Raw genomic sequence first — 20,058 nt, 5'->3', positions numbered from 1 at the left:
TGTTAGAGGCTGTAGATAGCATGCTTAAAGAAACATTTCAAGCACCATAGCAACTGCAGTGGATCGCCCTCATGCCCCTTCTTAGTAGTAGAAGTAGTAAAAAACATTTTAGAATTGTTTGGCTTCTTACATGGGGTCCACTAGGCGCAGCTTCCTGCCTCCACTACCTCAGCCAGAGGGCCACCATCTCTTTGTGTGAGGTAAACCTGTCTGTGCAGTGCCTATATCATTGACTGAGCGCCATCACTTGACACTCTTAGCCACTGAGCACTGCAGAGCTTAGATATGGAGAGCTAACGGAAGCTCCTGATGGTGGTGGGGAGCGGAGCAAGGCAAACCCCAGATAAGAACTTGCAATGGGGGTGCCAGGGCACTCCTGTAGTGGTTATGGTGCTCAGAGTGTTCCTTTAATTACATTCATTGATCTGCAAGTACATGGTTTCTTCCCTACAGAGATAACTGGAAACCATGAATGCATGTAAAATAGATTCACAGTAGACTCCTCTTAAATTAAATAGATGACCTCAGTATTCTTCTTTTTATGAATATCTACCATTTATTTATATGGTGAAAATGTATGTTTTTCCTGTGTGGCAGGAGAAGCATTGCACATTTGTGTGCGTTAAGGTCACAAGCGCAATGCTTCTCCTTTTTGTTTCTATTTTAAAACAGTCTGGCTGAGAAATCTCAGTCACTTCCTGCTTAAAGCAAACATCACCAGCAACAAAGGAAAAGCAGACCTTTTCAAAACATCAGTACATTGATGCTAAATGATATATTCAATATAACACAGGATTATTAATTAAACTGAGAGAATTCAAAGTTAATTGCAAATAGAAGGCCAGAATAGCCAAACTGGAAAAATTCTGTAAATCAACTAAGTTTCCAGTTCTGCAGTTTTGGCCTTTGTATCTGAAAATCACCTTCTGATCTCACTTTGGTGAATAGCCCTATTAGTGTTCATGTAGTCATCCATCTGCTAGACAGAAACGCCATCATTTCCAGGGATGATCGTAGTCATAGTCCTCAGCTAGCAAGCTGTAGGTTTAACAAATATACACTAATGATTTATTTATTTTTTTAAATAAAACCAGACAAAACCGAAACTGCTATTGTGAATCGCAAGACATGCAGTGTAGTTAAACATTTCTCCTATGTGGTGTATGTAGAAAACTGGGCAGACTAGATGGGCCGAATGGTTCTTATCTGCTGTCACATTCTATGTTTCTATGTGTATTACACCACACTATAGAGCACTGTATACAGGTGCCATGAAAACAGGACTGTGGGAGGAATGCTCAGCAGCTGCTGCCTCCCATTGATTGGTCCAAATCTTAATCATTATGTGCCGTGGAGGGAAGGGTGTTTCATCACTTGTCTCTCCAGTAATAACTTTATAGGTGTTTATTGGGATAATTATTTATGTATTATTATTTTTCTCCAGTTTGTGAATGTATTTATTAAGGTAATTTTTGTGTTTTATTTTCTTTAAGGTACACCAGGTGCAGGACACACAGACAAGCTAGCAAGACTGAAAGAGCTTTGTAATCAGTACAATATATGGCTGCACGTGGAAGGGTATGATGTTTGATGTTTGTACAGTTTTTTTTTTTTTTTTTTTTTTTTTTTTTAAGAATTACTAAACGGACGCTCGAGTCGGAAATCTAGTTCCTGTTTCCTTTTTTTAGCCTATTTTATCTATTTAATAACATGACTTGGAATGTTACCATTTAAAACATTGCAGGACAAACGATACTGGAAACATGTATTGTGTGCGGGGATGACCATGTGACCTTTCAACAACAAAAAAGTATAGATAAAAAAACATGGGTGTTCTCAGCACATTATATTAGGCTAATAACTATAATTTAAAACTTTTTTTATATTTTTTTTAAAAATACATTTACATTGTTGTATTATAACAGAGAGATGTGTTTTTGTATTTTGTTTTTCTTAAACTATTACAAGCTAATCCAAACTGTTACAAAAGAGTCCATGAAGAACTAGACATGGGACAGTTGAACTTTGCATTTAGGTGTGCATGGTCCCTTGTTTTAAGCCTGTGGCTAAAAACTGACTGCTGGATTAATTTCACTTCTCTACAAGTTAATATGCATAAGGGCTGTATTTATTGTATGTGGGATGTCTGTGGTGTTAGGAGTGTATATGTGTAGGGCAGTTTGCAATTTGGCATATGTGTGGAATGTTTGTGGAGTTGTTTGTTGTTTTGAGCGAGTGATTACGAGCTGCCTGCTGTTGTGTATGTGTGTACGAAGTTTGTGGTATTTATCTGTGTGGGACTATCTATGTGGACTGTTTGTGGTATTGTGAGTGGTGAATGCTGTCGTTGGTGTTTGGGTGTTTTGAACTGCTTGTAGTATTGTGTGTTTGTGTGGGCTGCGTACAATGTTAAATGTGTGTAGGTTGCTTGTAGTACTTGTATGTGTAATGTGGGCTGTCTGTGGAATTGTGAGGAGGAGGGGGGCTGCCTTCAATTAAAGTTTTTATGTGTGTGTGGCTACCTGCATTGTTGTGTGGGGACTGTGTGTATACATTTTTATAAAGGCTTTGTTATGCCCCTTTCATTCTTGCATACTTGTTGCCAGTGAGGGAGTCATGAATCCTTGTTATTTCGTGATGGTCTGGTAGTTGCAGATCATGGTCTGCACCTTTTTTTTCCCCTCTGTCTCCACTCCAGCACTTTTCCAGAGAGACAGAACGTTTTCATGGTAGACTTCAACAACGTTTTGACTCTCCAAGGAGATTGGAGGAGGTGTCTGCACTTGTTGGGGGTGCATACCATAGGCACTCTTACACTCATAGAGAAGAGCCCTCCAGACCAGCTGGGGAAATCCTCTGATCTCCCCAATTGGCCTATTTGAGTCTGGCAGCCTTTCATGCTACGAGAAGGCACACCATGTGCCATAGTTTGCCAACCCCTGATCTATTGTATTGCCTACTTGTTGTATTAAATACTACGACAGATGCAAATATGGATAGATAGGACGGACCTAAATTCAAATTGTTGTAATTTGTGCTAGATTAAAGAGGGGAATTTGCTAAATGCTTGACCATAATTTATGCAGCAAACAGGAAATTTGTCTTCTGGACAGCCACAAGAGACCCTTCCTCCTCCTCCAGAACCAAGTGAAACTCCTGGAATCAAATGCTACTCATTTGGCAGTTTGGCCTTGCATGTCTAGTTCCAATCCATTGCTTCTCCATGACAAGCAGTGGATTGGAGGAGAACACGGATAATGTAGATATGAAAATTCTGTGTACGTTGAAGCTCACAGGCCTCGATTTACAACGTATATATGCTAGCCTTCTCAAAAGCCTGTTAAAGTGCAATCATTTTCTGACTCCTTTGTACCCATTCTATTGCTGCATGTTTTTACATTTCAAAACCAATAAAAGTATCATTTTTGTAAAACCTAGTAACATGTTACACTGATCAAATAAGTTTAATTTTATACTGCTTATAGGCTCTCAGGGTACCCGAACTCTTGAAACTTCTAAGTAATTGGTAGAAAGAGCAAAATTGCATCCACTCATTAAATATTGATGTTGTGATTAGAACTTGTTTTGATGAAAACTGCTGATTTTAATTATTTGTTTCTCCTCAGAGTAAATTTGGCAACCTTGGCTTTAGGATATGTTAATTCTTCAGTTTTGGTGAGATTCCAACTTCTATTTCATACTTATCGTAATTATCTTTTCCTGATCATTATTTATGGCAGCATTTACTTAGGGATTAGCTTCTCCCCTCACAGCAGAAAGGACAGGAAATAGAACTCTGAATCCGGTATAAATAGATCCTCCCCCTTCCCATCAGGCAGTCTTTGTAACCAGCTTCACAACTCTGAAACAATATCAGGATCAACCATAAAAATTGTGGCAACTACTAAATATAAGTGGGACATTTATACCAACAACATCAGGACATCCATTCAAAGATTTAAATACTGTAAACAGTACAAATTATGCCAAACATTAGAATCAAAATGAATAGAGATTGTAGATCAATATAAGTAGGTATTATGCAGTAGCACATTTTGGCAACAGACACATAATTAAGTAGAATTACTGAAAATATTTGATTCATACAAAGAGCAAATAGTGCAAACATATACAGAGGCAGTTTCTTCACAGTAACTCATACATATAACATATAGTGCGAACATGTACTGAGGCGGTTTCCTCACAGTAACTCATACATATAACATATAGTGGGAACATACACTGAGGCAGTTTCCTCACAGTAACTCATACATATAACATATAGTGCGAACATACACTGAGGCGGTTTCCTCACAGTAACTCATACATATAACATATAGTGGGAACATACACTGAGGCAGTGTCCTCACAGTAACTCATACATATAACATATAGTGCGAACATACACTGAGGCGGTTTCCTCACAGTAACTCATACATATAACATATAGTGGGAACATACACTGAGGCAGTTTCCACACAGTAACTCATACATATAACATATAGTGGGAACATATACTGAGGCGGTTTCCTCACAGTAACTCATACATATAACATATAGTGGGAACATATACTGAGGCAGTTTCCTCACAGTAACTCATACATATAACATATAGTGGGAACATATACTGAGGCAGTGTCCTCACAGTAATTCATACATATAACATAGTGGGAACATACATTGAGGCAGTTTCCTCACAGTAACTCATACATATAACATATAGTGGGAACATACACTGAGGCAGTATCTTCACAGTAACTCATACATATAACATATAGTGCGAACATATACTGAGGCAGTTTCCTCACAGTAACTCATACATATAACATATAGTGCGAACATACACTGAGGCAGTTTCCTCACAGTAACTCATACATATAACATATAGTGGAAACATACACTGAGGCAGTTTCCTCACAGTAACTCATACATATAACAAATAGTGCGAACATACACTGAGGCAGTTTCCTCACAGTAACTCATACATATAACATATAGTGGGAACATACACTGAGGCAGTATCTTCACAGTAACTCATACATATAACATATAGTGCGAACATATACTGAGGCAGTTTCCTCACAGTAACTCATACATATAACATATAGTGCGAACATACACTGAGGCAGTTTCCTCACAGTAACTCATACATATAACATATAGTGCGAACATACACTGAGGCAGTTTCCTCACAGTAACTCATACATATAACATATAGTGGGAACATACACTGAAGGCAGTATCTTCACAGTAACTCATACATATAACATATAGTGCGAACATATACTGAGGCAGTTTCCTCACAGTAACTCATACATATAACATATAGTGGGAACATATACTGAGGCGGTTTCCTCACAGTAACTCATACATATAACATATAGTGGGAACATATACTGAGGCAGTTTCCTCACAGTAACTCATACATATAACATATAGTGGGAACATATACTGAGGCAGTGTCCTCACAGTAATTCATACATATAACATAGTGGGAACATACATTGAGGCAGTTTCCTCACAGTAACTCATACATATAACATATAGTGGGAACATACACTGAGGCAGTATCTTCACAGTAACTCATACATATAACATATAGTGCGAACATATACTGAGGCAGTTTCCTCACAGTAACTCATACATATAACATATAGTGCGAACATACACTGAGGCAGTTTCCTCACAGTAACTCATACATATAACATATAGTGGAAACATACACTGAGGCAGTTTCCTCACAGTAACTCATACATATAACAAATAGTGCGAACATACACTGAGGCAGTTTCCTCACAGTAACTCATACATATAACATATAGTGGGAACATACACTGAGGCAGTATCTTCACAGTAACTCATACATATAACATATAGTGGGAACATATACAGAGGCAGTTTCTTCACAGTAACTCATACATATAACATATAGTGCGAACATGTACTGAGGCGGTTTCCTCACAGTAACTCATACATATAACATATAGTGGGAACATACACTGAGGCAGTTTCCTCACAGTAACTCATACATATAACATATAGTGGGAACATATACTGAGGCAGTGTCCTCACAGTAACTCATACATATAACATATAGTGCGAACATACACTGAGGCGGTTTCCTCACAGTAACTCATACATATAACATATAGTGGGAACATACACTGAGGCAGTGTCCTCACAGTAACTCATACATATAACATATAGTGCGAACATACACTGAGGCGGTTTCCTCACAGTAACTCATACATATAACATATAGTGGGAACATACACTGAGGCAGTTTCCTCACAGTAACTCATACATATAACATATAGTGGGAACATATACTGAGGCGGTTTCCTCACAGTAACTCATACATATAACATATAGTGGGAACATATACTGAGGCAGTTTCCTCACAGTAACTCATACATATAACATATAGTGGGAACATATACTGAGGCAGTGTCCTCACAGTAATTCATACATATAACATAGTGGGAACATACATTGAGGCAGTTTCCTCACAGTAACTCATACATATAACATATAGTGGGAACATACACTGAGGCAGTATCTTCACAGTAACTCATACATATAACATATAGTGCGAACATATACTGAGGCAGTTTCCTCACAGTAACTCATACATATAACATATAGTGCGAACATACACTGAGGCAGTTTCCTCACAGTAACTCATACATATAACATATAGTGGAAACATACACTGAGGCAGTTTCCTCACAGTAACTCATACATATAACAAATAGTGCGAACATACACTGAGGCAGTTTCCTCACAGTAACTCATACATATAACATATAGTGGGAACATACACTGAGGCAGTATCTTCACAGTAACTCATACATATAACATATAGTGCGAACATATACTGAGGCAGTTTCCTCACAGTAACTCATACATATAACATATAGTGCGAACATACACTGAGGCAGTTTCCTCACAGTAACTCATACATATAACATATAGTGCGAACATACACTGAGGCAGTTTCCTCACAGTAACTCATACATATAACATATAGTGGGAACATACACTGAGGCAGTATCTTCACAGTAACTCATACATATAACATATAGTGCGAACATATACTGAGGCAGTTTCCTCACAGTAACTCATACATATAACATATAGTGGGAACATATACTGAGGCGGTTTCCTCACAGTAACTCATACATATAACATATAGTGGGAACATATACTGAGGCAGTTTCCTCACAGTAACTCATACATATAACATATAGTGGGAACATATACTGAGGCAGTGTCCTCACAGTAATTCATACATATAACATAGTGGGAACATACATTGAGGCAGTTTCCTCACAGTAACTCATACATATAACATATAGTGGGAACATACACTGAGGCAGTATCTTCACAGTAACTCATACATATAACATATAGTGCGAACATATACTGAGGCAGTTTCCTCACAGTAACTCATACATATAACATATAGTGCGAACATACACTGAGGCAGTTTCCTCACAGTAACTCATACATATAACATATAGTGGAAACATACACTGAGGCAGTTTCCTCACAGTAACTCATACATATAACAAATAGTGCGAACATACACTGAGGCAGTTTCCTCACAGTAACTCATACATATAACATATAGTGGGAACATACACTGAGGCAGTATCTTCACAGTAACTCATACATATAACATATAGTGCGAACATATACTGAGGCAGTTTCCTCACAGTAACTCATACATATAACATATAGTGCGAACATACACTGAGGCAGTTTCCTCACAGTAACTCATACATATAACATATAGTGGAAACCTACACTGAGGCAGTTTCCTCACAGTAACTCATACATATAACAAATAGTGCGAACATACACTGAGGCAGTTTCCTCACAGTAACTCATACATATAACATATAGTGGGAACATACACTGAGGCAGTGTCCTCACAGTAACTCATACATATAACATATAGTGGGAACATACACTGAGGCAGTTTCCTCACAGTAACTCATACATATAACATATAGTGGAAACATACACTGAGGCAGTTTCCTCACAGTAACTCATACATATAACATATAGTGCGAACATACACTGAGGCAGTTTCCTCACAGTAACTCATACATATAACATATAGTGGGAACATACACTGAGGCAGTGTCCTCACAGTAACTCATACATATAACATATAGTGGGAACATGTACTGAGGCAGTATCTTCACAGTAACTCATACATATAACATATAGTGCGAACATACACTGAGGCAGTTTCCTCACAGTAACTCATACATATAACATATAGTGCGAACATACACTGAGGCAGTGTCCTCACAGTAACTCATACATATAACATAGTGGGAACATACACTGAGGCAGTTTCCTCACAGTAACTCATACATATAACATATAGTGAGAACATATACTGAGGCAGTTTCCTCACAGTAACTCATACATATAACATATAGTGGGAACATACACTGAGGCAGTTTCCTCACAGTAACTCATACATATAACATAATGTGCGAACATACACTGAGGCAGTTTCCTCACAGTAACTCATACATATAACATATAGTGGAAACATACACTGAGGCAGTTTCCTCACAGTAACTCATACATATAACAAATAGTGCGAACATACACTGAGGCAGTTTCCTCACAGTAACTCATACATATAACATATAGTGGGAACATACACTGAGGCAGTATCTTCACAGTAACTCATACATATAACATATAGTGCGAACATATACTGAGGCAGTTTCCTCACAGTAACTCATACATATAACATATAGTGGGAACATACACTGAAGCAGTTTCCTCACAGTAACTCATACATATAACATATAGTGCGAACATACACTGAGGCAGTGTCCTCACAGTAACTCATACATATAACATAGTGGGAACATACATTGAGGCAGTTTCCTCACAGTAACTCATACATATAACATATAGTGGAAACATACACTGAGGCAGTTTCCTCACAGTAACTCATACATATAACAAATAGTGCGAACATACACTGAGGCAGTTTCCTCACAGTAACTCATACATATAACATATAGTGGGAACATACACTGAGGCAGTATCTTCACAGTAACTCATACATATAACATATAGTGCGAACATATACTGAGGCAGTTTCCTCACAGTAACTCATACATATAACATATAGTGGGAACATACACTGAAGCAGTTTCCTCACAGTAACTCATACATATAACATATAGTGCGAACATACACTGAGGCAGTGTCCTCACAGTAACTCATACATATAACATAGTGGGAACATACATTGAGGCAGTTTCCTCACAGTAACTCATACATATAACATATAGTGAGAACATACACTGAGGCAGTTTCCTCACAGTAACTCATACATATAACATATAGTGGGAACATACACTGAGGCAGTTTCCTCACAGTAACTCATACATATAACATATAGTGGGAACATACACTGAGGCAGTTTCCTCACAGTAACTCATACATATAACATATAGTGGGAACATACACTGAAGCAGTTTCCTCACAGTAACTCATACATATAACATATAGTGGGAACATACACTGAGGCAGTTTCCTCACAGTAACTCATACATATAACATATAGTGGAAACATACACTGAGGCAGTTTCCTCACAGTAACTCATACATATAACATATAGTGGGAACATACACTGAGGCAGTTTCCTCACAGTAACTCATACATATAACATATAGTGGAAACATACACTGAGGCAGTTTCCTCACAGTAACTCATACATATAACATATAGTGCGTACATACACTGAGGCAGTTTCCTCACAGTAACTCATACATATAACATATAGTGGAAACATACACTGAGGCAGTTTCCTCACAGTAACTCATACATATAACATATAGTGGGAACATACACTGAGGCAGTATCTTCACAGTAACTCATACATATAACATATAGTGGGAACATACACTGAGGCAGTTTCCTCAAAGTAACTCATACATATAACATATAGTGGGAACATGTACTGAGGCAGTATCTTCACAGTAACTCATACATATAACATATAGTGCGAACATACACTGAGGCAGTTTCCTCACAGTAACTCATACATATAACATATAGTGCGAACATACACTGAGGCAGTTTCCTCACAGTAACTCATACATATAACATATAGTGCGAACATACACTGAGGCAGTTTCCTCACAGTAACTCATACATATAACATATAGTGCGAACATACACTGAGGCAGTTTCCTCACAGTAACTCATACATATAACATATAGTGCGAACATACACTGAGGCAGTTTCCTCACAGTAATTCATACATATAACATATAGTGGAAACATACACTGAGGCAGTTTCCTCACAGTAACTCATACATATAACATATAGTGGGAACATACACTGAGGCAGTGTCCTCACAGTAACTCATACATATAACATATAGTGGGAACATACACTGAGGCAGTGTCCTCACAGTAACTCATACATATAACATATAGTGGGAACATATACTGAGGCGGTTTCCTCACAGTAACTCATACATATAACATATAGTGGGAACATACACTGAGGCAGTTTCCTCACAGTAACTCATACATATAACATATAGTGGGAACATACACTGAGGCAGTTTCTTTACAGTAACTTTTACATAGGGCCATATAGTGGACACAAGTACGTAGGCTGTCTTCACACCAGCTCATTTACTGGGAGGCTATCTTGGTCTCATATGCTGATTTAGATAAGCAAGAAGATACAAACAATATATTACCTTCCACTCTCTGGAAGAAGCCTGCTTATGTACTGAACTGCACAGGTAACTGCAATCAATTCCACATGCCGCGTTGGGAAGTATCTGCATGGAAGTTTAAACATATATACAAATGTGTTCAATAAGTCACCTCGGAAAGCTTTCTGTTACTGTGGGTATTGGCTTATTCTCTGTATTCAGGACTTTATACAGCCAGGGTATCCATTAGCAGCATTCTTCTGTAAAATGCATCATTAGATGTATAAACGTACCGAGACGCTCACTACAAACCTCCTAAATGTGATCTATTTGTTAGAATGTAAGCAACTTGGAGGAACTGAAAGAATAGTAACCCAGGTACTTATAGCTTTTAATCTAAATTACTAATGTACTTATCTGACTTGGAAAACCATACTAAACAGAGTTCTATTTCCTGTTCTTTCTAAGTAATATGTAAATGCTGCCCTGTTTGATCAGGAAATAAATATATGTATTTAAACCATATGTGTGTGTGTATAGGTGTATATAGGTATATTATTTAACAAGTCCTTATATTATTGATTCATAGCATCAAGAATTGCTTTGCAGTAGGCTCAGTGTTTTTATTGCTTGTATAGCTGTGTTATCTCAAGGTGTGCGATTTACTGCAAACAACGTGTCCGGGAAATGCATGTTTTAGAATATATTGGCTTACTTCTCTTTTTTTATTTTATGTTTCAAGCGTAACACTGTTGGGTTTTGATTTGGGAGGTGGGTGGTGGCTAATAGGTTATATATAATATTACCAAAATGTTTCCTATTTTACATCACAAAGTGTCTTAAAAAATCTGACTAGCACAAAGTATAGATCAAAACATGTATTTTAGAAGAGCTCCAACACTTTCAGTGTTGCCCTACTATTTCACCAAGTATAAAGAAGGTTGAGATCAGCACACCTACTATTCCTCATTTTGAACTAAATGTACTGCATGCGAGCAGTGTCCACATTAAATCATTAGTGTAATAAACAGAACTAATCATTTGCTAGAGTATTCTCTTTAGCAATAATAGAAGCTACAAATATACACTATATAATGAACCATTATTACATGATTCCACTCTAAATATAGGGGCAGCTGAACTCTTTTTAACATTCTGTACAGTATACAATGTATTTTGTATTACTTTTCATGCATTCAAATTCTGTTTGTATACCAGGCGGCAACAAAGTGTGACAGTATGACTCTGACTCTTGGGCCGTGGTTAGGACTCCCTGCAGTCCCTGCCGTGACTTTGTACCGTCATGAAGATCCATCTCTGGTAATTTTTTGCACTATATGTTTCAGACACAATTTAATAACATAGAAAGTCTCTCTCAATTTAAGATGTGCCATTCAAATGCCATCCTCTAGTGTGTGTGTGTGTATATATATATATATGCACCAAAGGAAAAATTAACTCAGGGCTGCACTCACTGTGTTTTTGTTTTAATATTTGGATAGGACTATTATGAATCCTTTTTTGTTTATATGCTGAACTACCAGTACAGATATATATTTATGTCCAAGATAAAGTAGAAGAAATTATGATAATTCTGTTAGTAGTGCTACAGCACTCACTATGCCAATTTGGGGCACTCTTGGGCTGGCATGCTTGCTGTCTATATGGTTGGCACAGGCAACTTTCTTCTTTCTTTCTTTGAAAGCTGCCGGGGGATATACTTTTATAGCCTATGCAGAATTAACTCAATTAGGAAGATGAGTCTATGGGAACATTTGGAATGGTTCGTGCCTACTTAGAGTAAAGTCACTTGTTCCAGGCTGTTTGTTCCACTCAATATACACTGTACTCAGTCTAGGTAAGTAGGAGGGAACTAATGGAGAGAGAGAGAGATAAACCTGGAAGTGTAGAGGAGTGGAGACTTGTGTAATCCAACTTCATAACACTGCTTGGGAACACACTGCCAGGCGTCATTCGTGTCCTGACACCTATTGAAGTTGGTAGACGAGGAAGCTTTATAATAGATATTGTTTCAGCTCTTTTTCTGCATTTGCGGTGTCAAAATAGTGAACCAAACTCACATTTCACACAAAATAAGCAAAAAATAATACAGTTTGGGTTAATTTACTCTATACAGGTTTAGTAAGTAAGGAAGGTAACTAGAGATGCCAGTCTTTTTATTACTTGGTTGAGATCAATACGATTGATTGCTAGAACTGTGTTAGGAAAGGAAATGACTTGTAAACCTCTATATCATTAGATCATTTATCTTGGTTAACTGTAATAGGACACTCCATGCACCATGACAATTTAAAGTCACGGATACTCCTCGCCTAGGTTCTGCTGCATTGAGCTCCCTTCCTCCTCATATCTCTTTATCTTGTTCGATGTGTCCACCCACCCTTACTCTGTAGTGTAATATGAGAAATGTGTAAAGAATCCTCTAACCATACAACATCAGCGTTTATACATGCTCTGCCATGAGAGTCACACAGGCTCACTCATAACTTTTTTATGAGATTGTCTGTATGAGTACCTCTCACAAGTGGTTTGTGAATGCCTTTATTAATGGAATAAGTGCATGCATGTAGTTAAAATCAAGCAATTAGTATGGCTACTATTTACCAAGTTGTTTCATTCAATTCCTTATGAATAAAACACTGATGAAAGCTGCACTTCCATCAATTCTGATTACCAAAACAAAGACTGCTTGAGAAAGATCTGACCATTTCTGATACCTGCAGACCACGGCCATTACGGCACATGGTCATCTTTCACATTTGATTATGTTATTGCTTTAACGTATGCATGTGTTTTAATGGATAAGCGCCATATCATGTTGCAAAACGGGTGAGGAGATCTCAAACTCCATCCTAGATATCACTTTTATTTTCATAGCAGCAAAATGATAAAATCTGTATTTTACCTATTCAAAACAGCACATGTCAGCAGTGCGTGTTAGTGCACTATGCATTGAGGATTCCCTATGGCTGATACATTACCTTTTTATTTCATTGGCAATTTTATATATATATATATATTGTACTTGTTTAGCAAGTAAGTGATGCATTGTATTTCCATTATTTCAGTCACTTGCTGCAGGCCTAACATCTAGCCAGCCTGTTGAGAAGCTCCGAGCACTTCCCCTGTGGTTGTCTCTGCAGTATCTCGGCCACAACGGGATCATTGAGCGAATAAAACATGCATCTCAACTGGTATGTTATCACAGCACTTCATATTTGCATTGGGTTAATGTCAATACCGGCTTAACAGGCAAATATAACCTGGATTAATTTTATGGGTCTTGCAGTAAAATAAATACCGTGTGCTTACACTGTTTATTATTGAGCTTTATGATCTTAAATGTAAACAGGAGTGAAGTAAGCAATATGCAGTCAAAAAGATTGGCGACTAGTCGTTAATACATACAAATAAAATAAGAAGAGCCCTAACTTTTGTTTTCTAAAAACTGGGGAAACAAGTTAGTCAAGGTGTGTTTTTTGCTTGTCCCAAAAAGTGAATCTAACATAGGCCTCGATTTAATATTTTTGAATAAACTTTTACAATGATTTTTCACAAAATCTTAAAATTTCAAAAAATATATCTCGCATTACAAAAATATATCTGTATACCCACAAATATTAAAATATTATGTCCTTTAAATTTTTTTCATAATATTAAATGATTTTAAAAGTTTATCCAAAAATAATAAAAAAAAAAATTGGAAAGCCTATCCAAAAAGATTAAATTGGGGCCATAATCTGTCATTATACAACACAAACAGAAAAGTATTTTGCATAATCCTTTCACCACTCTCCATCAAAAAAACAAAACTATTCAGTTTTGCCGCAGAGTGTGATGTACATCTATCTCACTGCTACTCAGCGAGTGCCTGTTCCGAGGTTGTTTTATATTGTTTTGGGGAAGTACAGAAAAGATAACATGTGGGCTTGCAAATATAAATTACATTTTTTTAAATGCAGATTATTATTTTTTTATTTGCAAGGAATATGCTGTTGCTTTATTCTGCTTGGCTAGTGACGTTTTCTATTCATTCTATAAAATCCATTGAGACCTATGTTTTTAAGATGTAAAGATACTTGTTTGTTACTGCTACATCGAAGGATTCACAGTTAAATGGCAGTGACATTCTTCTGGTTGATGCTCTTAGCGGTGACTTTGTGTGAAGGTTACTTTTAAAAGGGAAATAAATTGGTCACTATGGGAACTCATTGGCTGATGTTTAGTGTGATTCAAAACGCCCACAGGTGAACTAGTGACTTATTGATCGGGATTAGCAAAGGACATATAGAGAGAAGCACATCTTACAATCAAACTAATGAGCTACTTTACTTAATCAATTTGCCCTGGTGGTGGGAGGATATACCAAATCTGTGCTACTAAATATGTATATGAAGTCACACTAATGTATATCTCTACTAAGGTAAAAAGGAATGGATTTATTACTTTTGTTGAAACTTGCTTTCATTAATAGATGCTCACTACATATTAGGGTTTGATTTTTTTTTTTTTGTCTTTGCTTCTCAAATTTACTCGATTTTTAATTTTGTTTTATTCACAGAGTCAAAAACTGCTTGAGCATTTAAAGAACCTGAGCTATATTAAAACATCGGTAAAGTATACATTATTTAACATTTTCTAGCTGTTGTCTAGAAGGAGCACATTTGTTCAGGGTAATTTCTCCACCAGGATTTTGTTTCAGCGAGTTAGACAACTGAGAGAGAGGCTAATGTTACAACCGCATGCTTGTTGGAAATGTACTGTGAAAGAGATATTGTTTTTGAGGATAACACAGGCACTATTCATGTACTCAGACATTAAAATGTAGATCTGGCAGTGGTACATTAAAGGGGCACTCGAAGCACCAAAAATCTTCTACTTTAATGAAGCCGTTTTGATGTATAAATTATGCCCCTGCTGTCTCACAATTATCTGCCATTTAGTCGTTAAATCGCTTTAAATCACTGGAGAACTAGCCACATCTCCCCTGCATGCTACTTACTACACAATTCTTGAAAAACTGTTAAAATCCTTTATTGCACGTTGTTTCATTTAGAATGTCTTATTTCCTTCTGTGTTATTTGCCTTCTAGACAATACAGCTACCTCCTGTGTGTAAGTTCAATTAACAGAGCAGGAGATAACTTCTAAAGCAAACACACTGTGATGTAAGATCTGATTGAAATAATACTTTTATTCCATGGGGGTGCAGTGTGTGTCACAGCCAGGGGTGGTGTGGCTAGGACTATATAATCTTAGTGATTTAACTCCAAAACCACTTAATTATCCTTGAATTTCATCCATGCAAACTCTTAGCATATCTCTCACAAGTAACAGTAAATTTTCATGAATGGGGATAAGTGGTAGACTTAGGCACAGTTGAGGGCAATAGCAGACTGATGAGCCCAAAGGGTTAACTGACTGAAAGGCACAAAAATAAAGCAAATGTTATTTAGTGGAGGAAAGGAAACACACTGTTACCAAAGAACTAAAAGGTTCTGTATATAAAGATAAAAAATAAATTTATAGTTTCTTATGGGTTTTTTTCCTCTTCCTTTTTTTCCTCAGGTTGAAAATGAGGACAGCTCTCCAGTGGTCGTTTTCAAATACAATTACGAGGGATCAAAATCAGGTTTGAAACATTTATTTGATATTACAATAAAAGCCAAGTTAATTTAGGAGAATAAACGCACTGAAAACACAATATTAGAAAATAATTGTGGCGATTATTATCGAAGAGCAGCTATAGTAATGCTATCTATGGCAAGAGGTCATTAACTTTTTCTAGAAAATTCTGTAAAAGCAATGGAATTGTTCATGGCCTACCACATCTTCTGTAAACATTAGACTGTAAACATGGCACTCTGAATATGCAAAACAGATTTGTAAGAGTTGATCTACAGGCAAGAGCTATCAGCACTTTCTGAATGATATTGATGTTAATGCAAAATACTAGAGTCAGGGCCAGATTAAAAACTCACTGGGCCTGGTGCTGACAATTATGATGGGCCTAATTACAGAAACTTATCGACAGAAAACACTAAAACAGTGTCATGTATCTGGTGGAGCTGGTGCTGGAGGGAAACTCGCAGGATATAGCTATCAGAAAACACATACCCTATGCTAATCTCTTGCTTTTATCTCTCAAGTAAATCCATACCCCCTAACAGCAGTGGTCAGTGGGTGGGATAAAAGGATGGGCACTGATGCGAATCACATAACCAGCACGGACCAAAGGGCCGAACATGCCCAAAAAAGGTGGCATGTCTGCCTGAAAAATTGGAAGGCCAGCCTGGCGCGAATGCATTTCAGGCTGCCTGCCATTCATGCAGGCTGACCAACTATGGGTGTGTTATACAGACAGTGCCCTAAGCTTGGAATAAATGCGTATAATGATATGCTTGCTCCACGCTTTCTAAGAACTGTCCCCTCCTCTCCTAACCTTCTTACTAGCAGGCAGAAGCTTCTGTTATACAGTCTGGGACAGAAAAAAGGTGTAGGTAGTGAGTGTAGAAGAAAGGGAACGTGCCACAGTGTTAGAGAATTTGCATAAAGTCAGCTTTACCGTAACTAATTTAATTGTCAGCCAGTCCACACCAGGTTTGTTCCCCTACATCCCTCTTTAGTTTCCACACTTAAGCAAGAGCATGTGAAGACCAGTAAATAAATCATTACAAAAAAAAAATAAAAAAATTAAGCACTGGGCCTATTCCATGGACATGGGCCTGGAGCTGCAGCTCCATCAGCCCCTATGTTAATCCGGCCCTGACTGGAGTATTGCTGTATCTTGTATTACCATTTTTTTTTAAACTGATGCTCCATCACTGAACTAAAGCAGATGCTAAGTGGTTTTGACTTGACCAGAGGGTTACTTCTGGCATTCCTTAAATGTATTTCTAAAACAAAATTGTGTATTGTTAGTGGGCAGATCATTTCATGTAAATTGTATTATTATTATTGTATTATTATTATAATAAATATGTATTGCTTTAGGACAGAACTTATTTTGCTAGGAAAAACTGAGGTGCATCAGTCTCTGATAATTACAGTCTCCTGCTGTCCTTTCTCTGCAGTACAGACTATTGGTTGAATAACAATGTTTGGATGGATTACTGTTTCTGCTGTGTCTGCTACAGGATGCGTTTTTTTTTTTAAATGACACTGTCAGAGTATAGACCTCACACGTGCCCAGTCTGCTTGTAGAACTGATGTGTGATGTCACCCATTTAGTTAGACTTGAGGTCATGTAGGCTTAAACACCAAGGGAGGCTGTATACTGCATGTCTCTCCTTCAGTCTCCTGATCTACACCAAAGTGACCGCATCCATGCCCCACACACTCACAATATCCACAGTACGCCAATTGTGCAACTGGCCTAATATGGTAGAAGTAAAAGTTAAAATGAGTGCCACTGGCATGATGCAAGCATGTTGTCTTATACTGACATTCATCTCGCAGCAAATCAGAGTGAAGGAATTAGTGGAGAAAATCAGATACAGCTTGGCAAAGATTCTGTAAAATATTTTTTTAGTGACTGTTCAAGCAACCCTGTGTGTTGAAATGCCTTAGATGCTAAAATGAACAATATGTATTGGAATTGTGTAATGCATCACTTTGAGTACCACACATTGAACTGTACTTTGTTTGTTACAACCAAATATGTATAAAACTGCATTTTGTTATTTCTAGATTCCACTCTGAATTTGAGCATTATAGAAAGAGAAGCCGATGCTATGAACCAGTGGGTAAGTCTTTATTTCATTGTAAAGCAACACCTGAGAATATTGCCCCCATTCTGGCAAAAATAAAAAATAAAGAGGCTGCATCTGTGGGACACAGAACCAGAAATGGTGACAAAGAAATGTGTGGGATTATACTTAAAAGTTGAGAATACTTGACAAAAGATTGAACCTCCTCGATCTAGTTTTGTTGATTCCCACAACCATCACGAGTGATGGCTGTGGGAAATGCGCATCTTCTTGTGTATCAAATGAGTTGACCTACAGAGGCCACTGTCTCACGGAATCCTGAGACATTAATCCTGAGACATTTACTTTCCTGTACATTAATGCGCCCCTGAATATAGTCACAGCAACCGAGATGGAGGTCTACAAGGAAAAACCTTGGAGAAGCAAATCTACTTTCAGCTTCCCCCTTGGCTGTTGTAGCACAAGCAGGCATTTCAGGGTAACAGAGGCACTTTAAAAACAGGTGTATGCAACGAGTCAAGAAATGTTGATTTAAACAGTTCTTCCCCTCTTACATCTTTAGATATAACATTATTTTATTCTACTTGGTCCTCTCCAAAGTTAAACAATCTAATTTTGCAAACTTCGATGTGCATTTTCTTGGAAGTAGCTATTTTTATCATAGATTTCTACACCCATCCCTGTCTTTGTCTTTGTGGCACACTAATGATCTAGGTCTTTTAGTACTACTGTTAGAATAGAATTGGTAAATACCATAATTCTAGACTGTCAGAGCACCTTGAGGCGGGGAGGACCACTGGTATCCTGCACACTTCTCCTTTCAGATTGTCTCCTAATAGATTTAGAGTATTATTCTTGTTGGAGGGAGATCTTGTGTGTTATGTACGACATCTCAGGATATTGTAAAGTGCAGATGTAACGGATCCCCTATACTTCAACGGAGTATATCCGCTATAGTTCTCCCAAATCCCAAGTGAAGCAATGATTAAAACTCTGAGCTATCCAAACATCAGCCTAGACTTGATGAAGTGTACAACAGGAATAATTTATTCTGGCCATATGGCCTGCTTTTATACACATCATCACTACATCCCCATGAATTTCTGAGTCAGTATTACTAAGCATAAAAACATAAAAATGCCCAAAAACAAGATATATAATAACCCCACAAAAATTACATAGTTAAATAGCCCTGATTTGACCGCCCAAGTTCTCCAAATAGCGCTCAGATTCATGCAGTGTAGGGAAAACGCCACTGTGTCAAAATTCTCACTGGCACATATGGTCCTATGCCCAAAACAGTTCCAGGGCGTTTGGTGCTTTTGCCTGTCAACTTTTGGGAGCATCTGCGGCCGCAATACGGGGTACTCCGGCTGGCTCTTAGGTAGCGTTTGTTTCCCTTAGTTTCAGACATCTTTGCTCCAAAAAGCCCTCTCCTGGCGTATTTCAAAGTGGTTCAAAACCGCGAACCAAGTTGTCCGGGAACCGCACGGTCACCTCGTGCCAAAAAACAGTTCCATAACATTTGCGGCTAACTCCTGCTGAGGTGACCCGGAACCTACGAAGTCCTCATGCCAAAATTAGTTCCATAGCAGTCGCGGCTAAGTACCAC

At 37.7% G+C, this 20,058-nt stretch overlaps 1 protein-coding gene across 2 annotated transcripts in view; it reads left to right on the top strand.

Moving 5' to 3' along the window:
- Positions 1-20,058, top strand: part of PDXDC1 (pyridoxal dependent decarboxylase domain containing 1) — a 93,210-nt gene that overhangs the window by 47,979 nt on the left and 25,173 nt on the right. For both annotated transcript variants that reach the window (XM_063430314.1, XM_063430313.1), the window contains exons 9-15: positions 1,494-1,578; positions 3,627-3,675; positions 11,936-12,037; positions 13,807-13,932; positions 15,300-15,350; positions 16,306-16,369; positions 18,427-18,482. In XM_063430314.1, the coding sequence (XP_063286384.1) occupies positions 1,494-1,578; positions 3,627-3,675; positions 11,936-12,037; positions 13,807-13,932; positions 15,300-15,350; positions 16,306-16,369; positions 18,427-18,482 (533 nt within the window). The remainder of the gene's footprint in view (positions 1-1,493; positions 1,579-3,626; positions 3,676-11,935; positions 12,038-13,806; positions 13,933-15,299; positions 15,351-16,305; positions 16,370-18,426; positions 18,483-20,058) is intronic.

Source organism: Pelobates fuscus, chromosome 8 (assembly GCF_036172605.1).
Source record: "Pelobates fuscus isolate aPelFus1 chromosome 8, aPelFus1.pri, whole genome shotgun sequence".
Lineage (NCBI taxonomy): Eukaryota > Metazoa > Chordata > Amphibia > Anura > Pelobatidae > Pelobates > Pelobates fuscus.
Note: the sequence above shows the minus strand (reverse complement) of the source record. Positions and strands in the feature narration are given on the sequence as shown.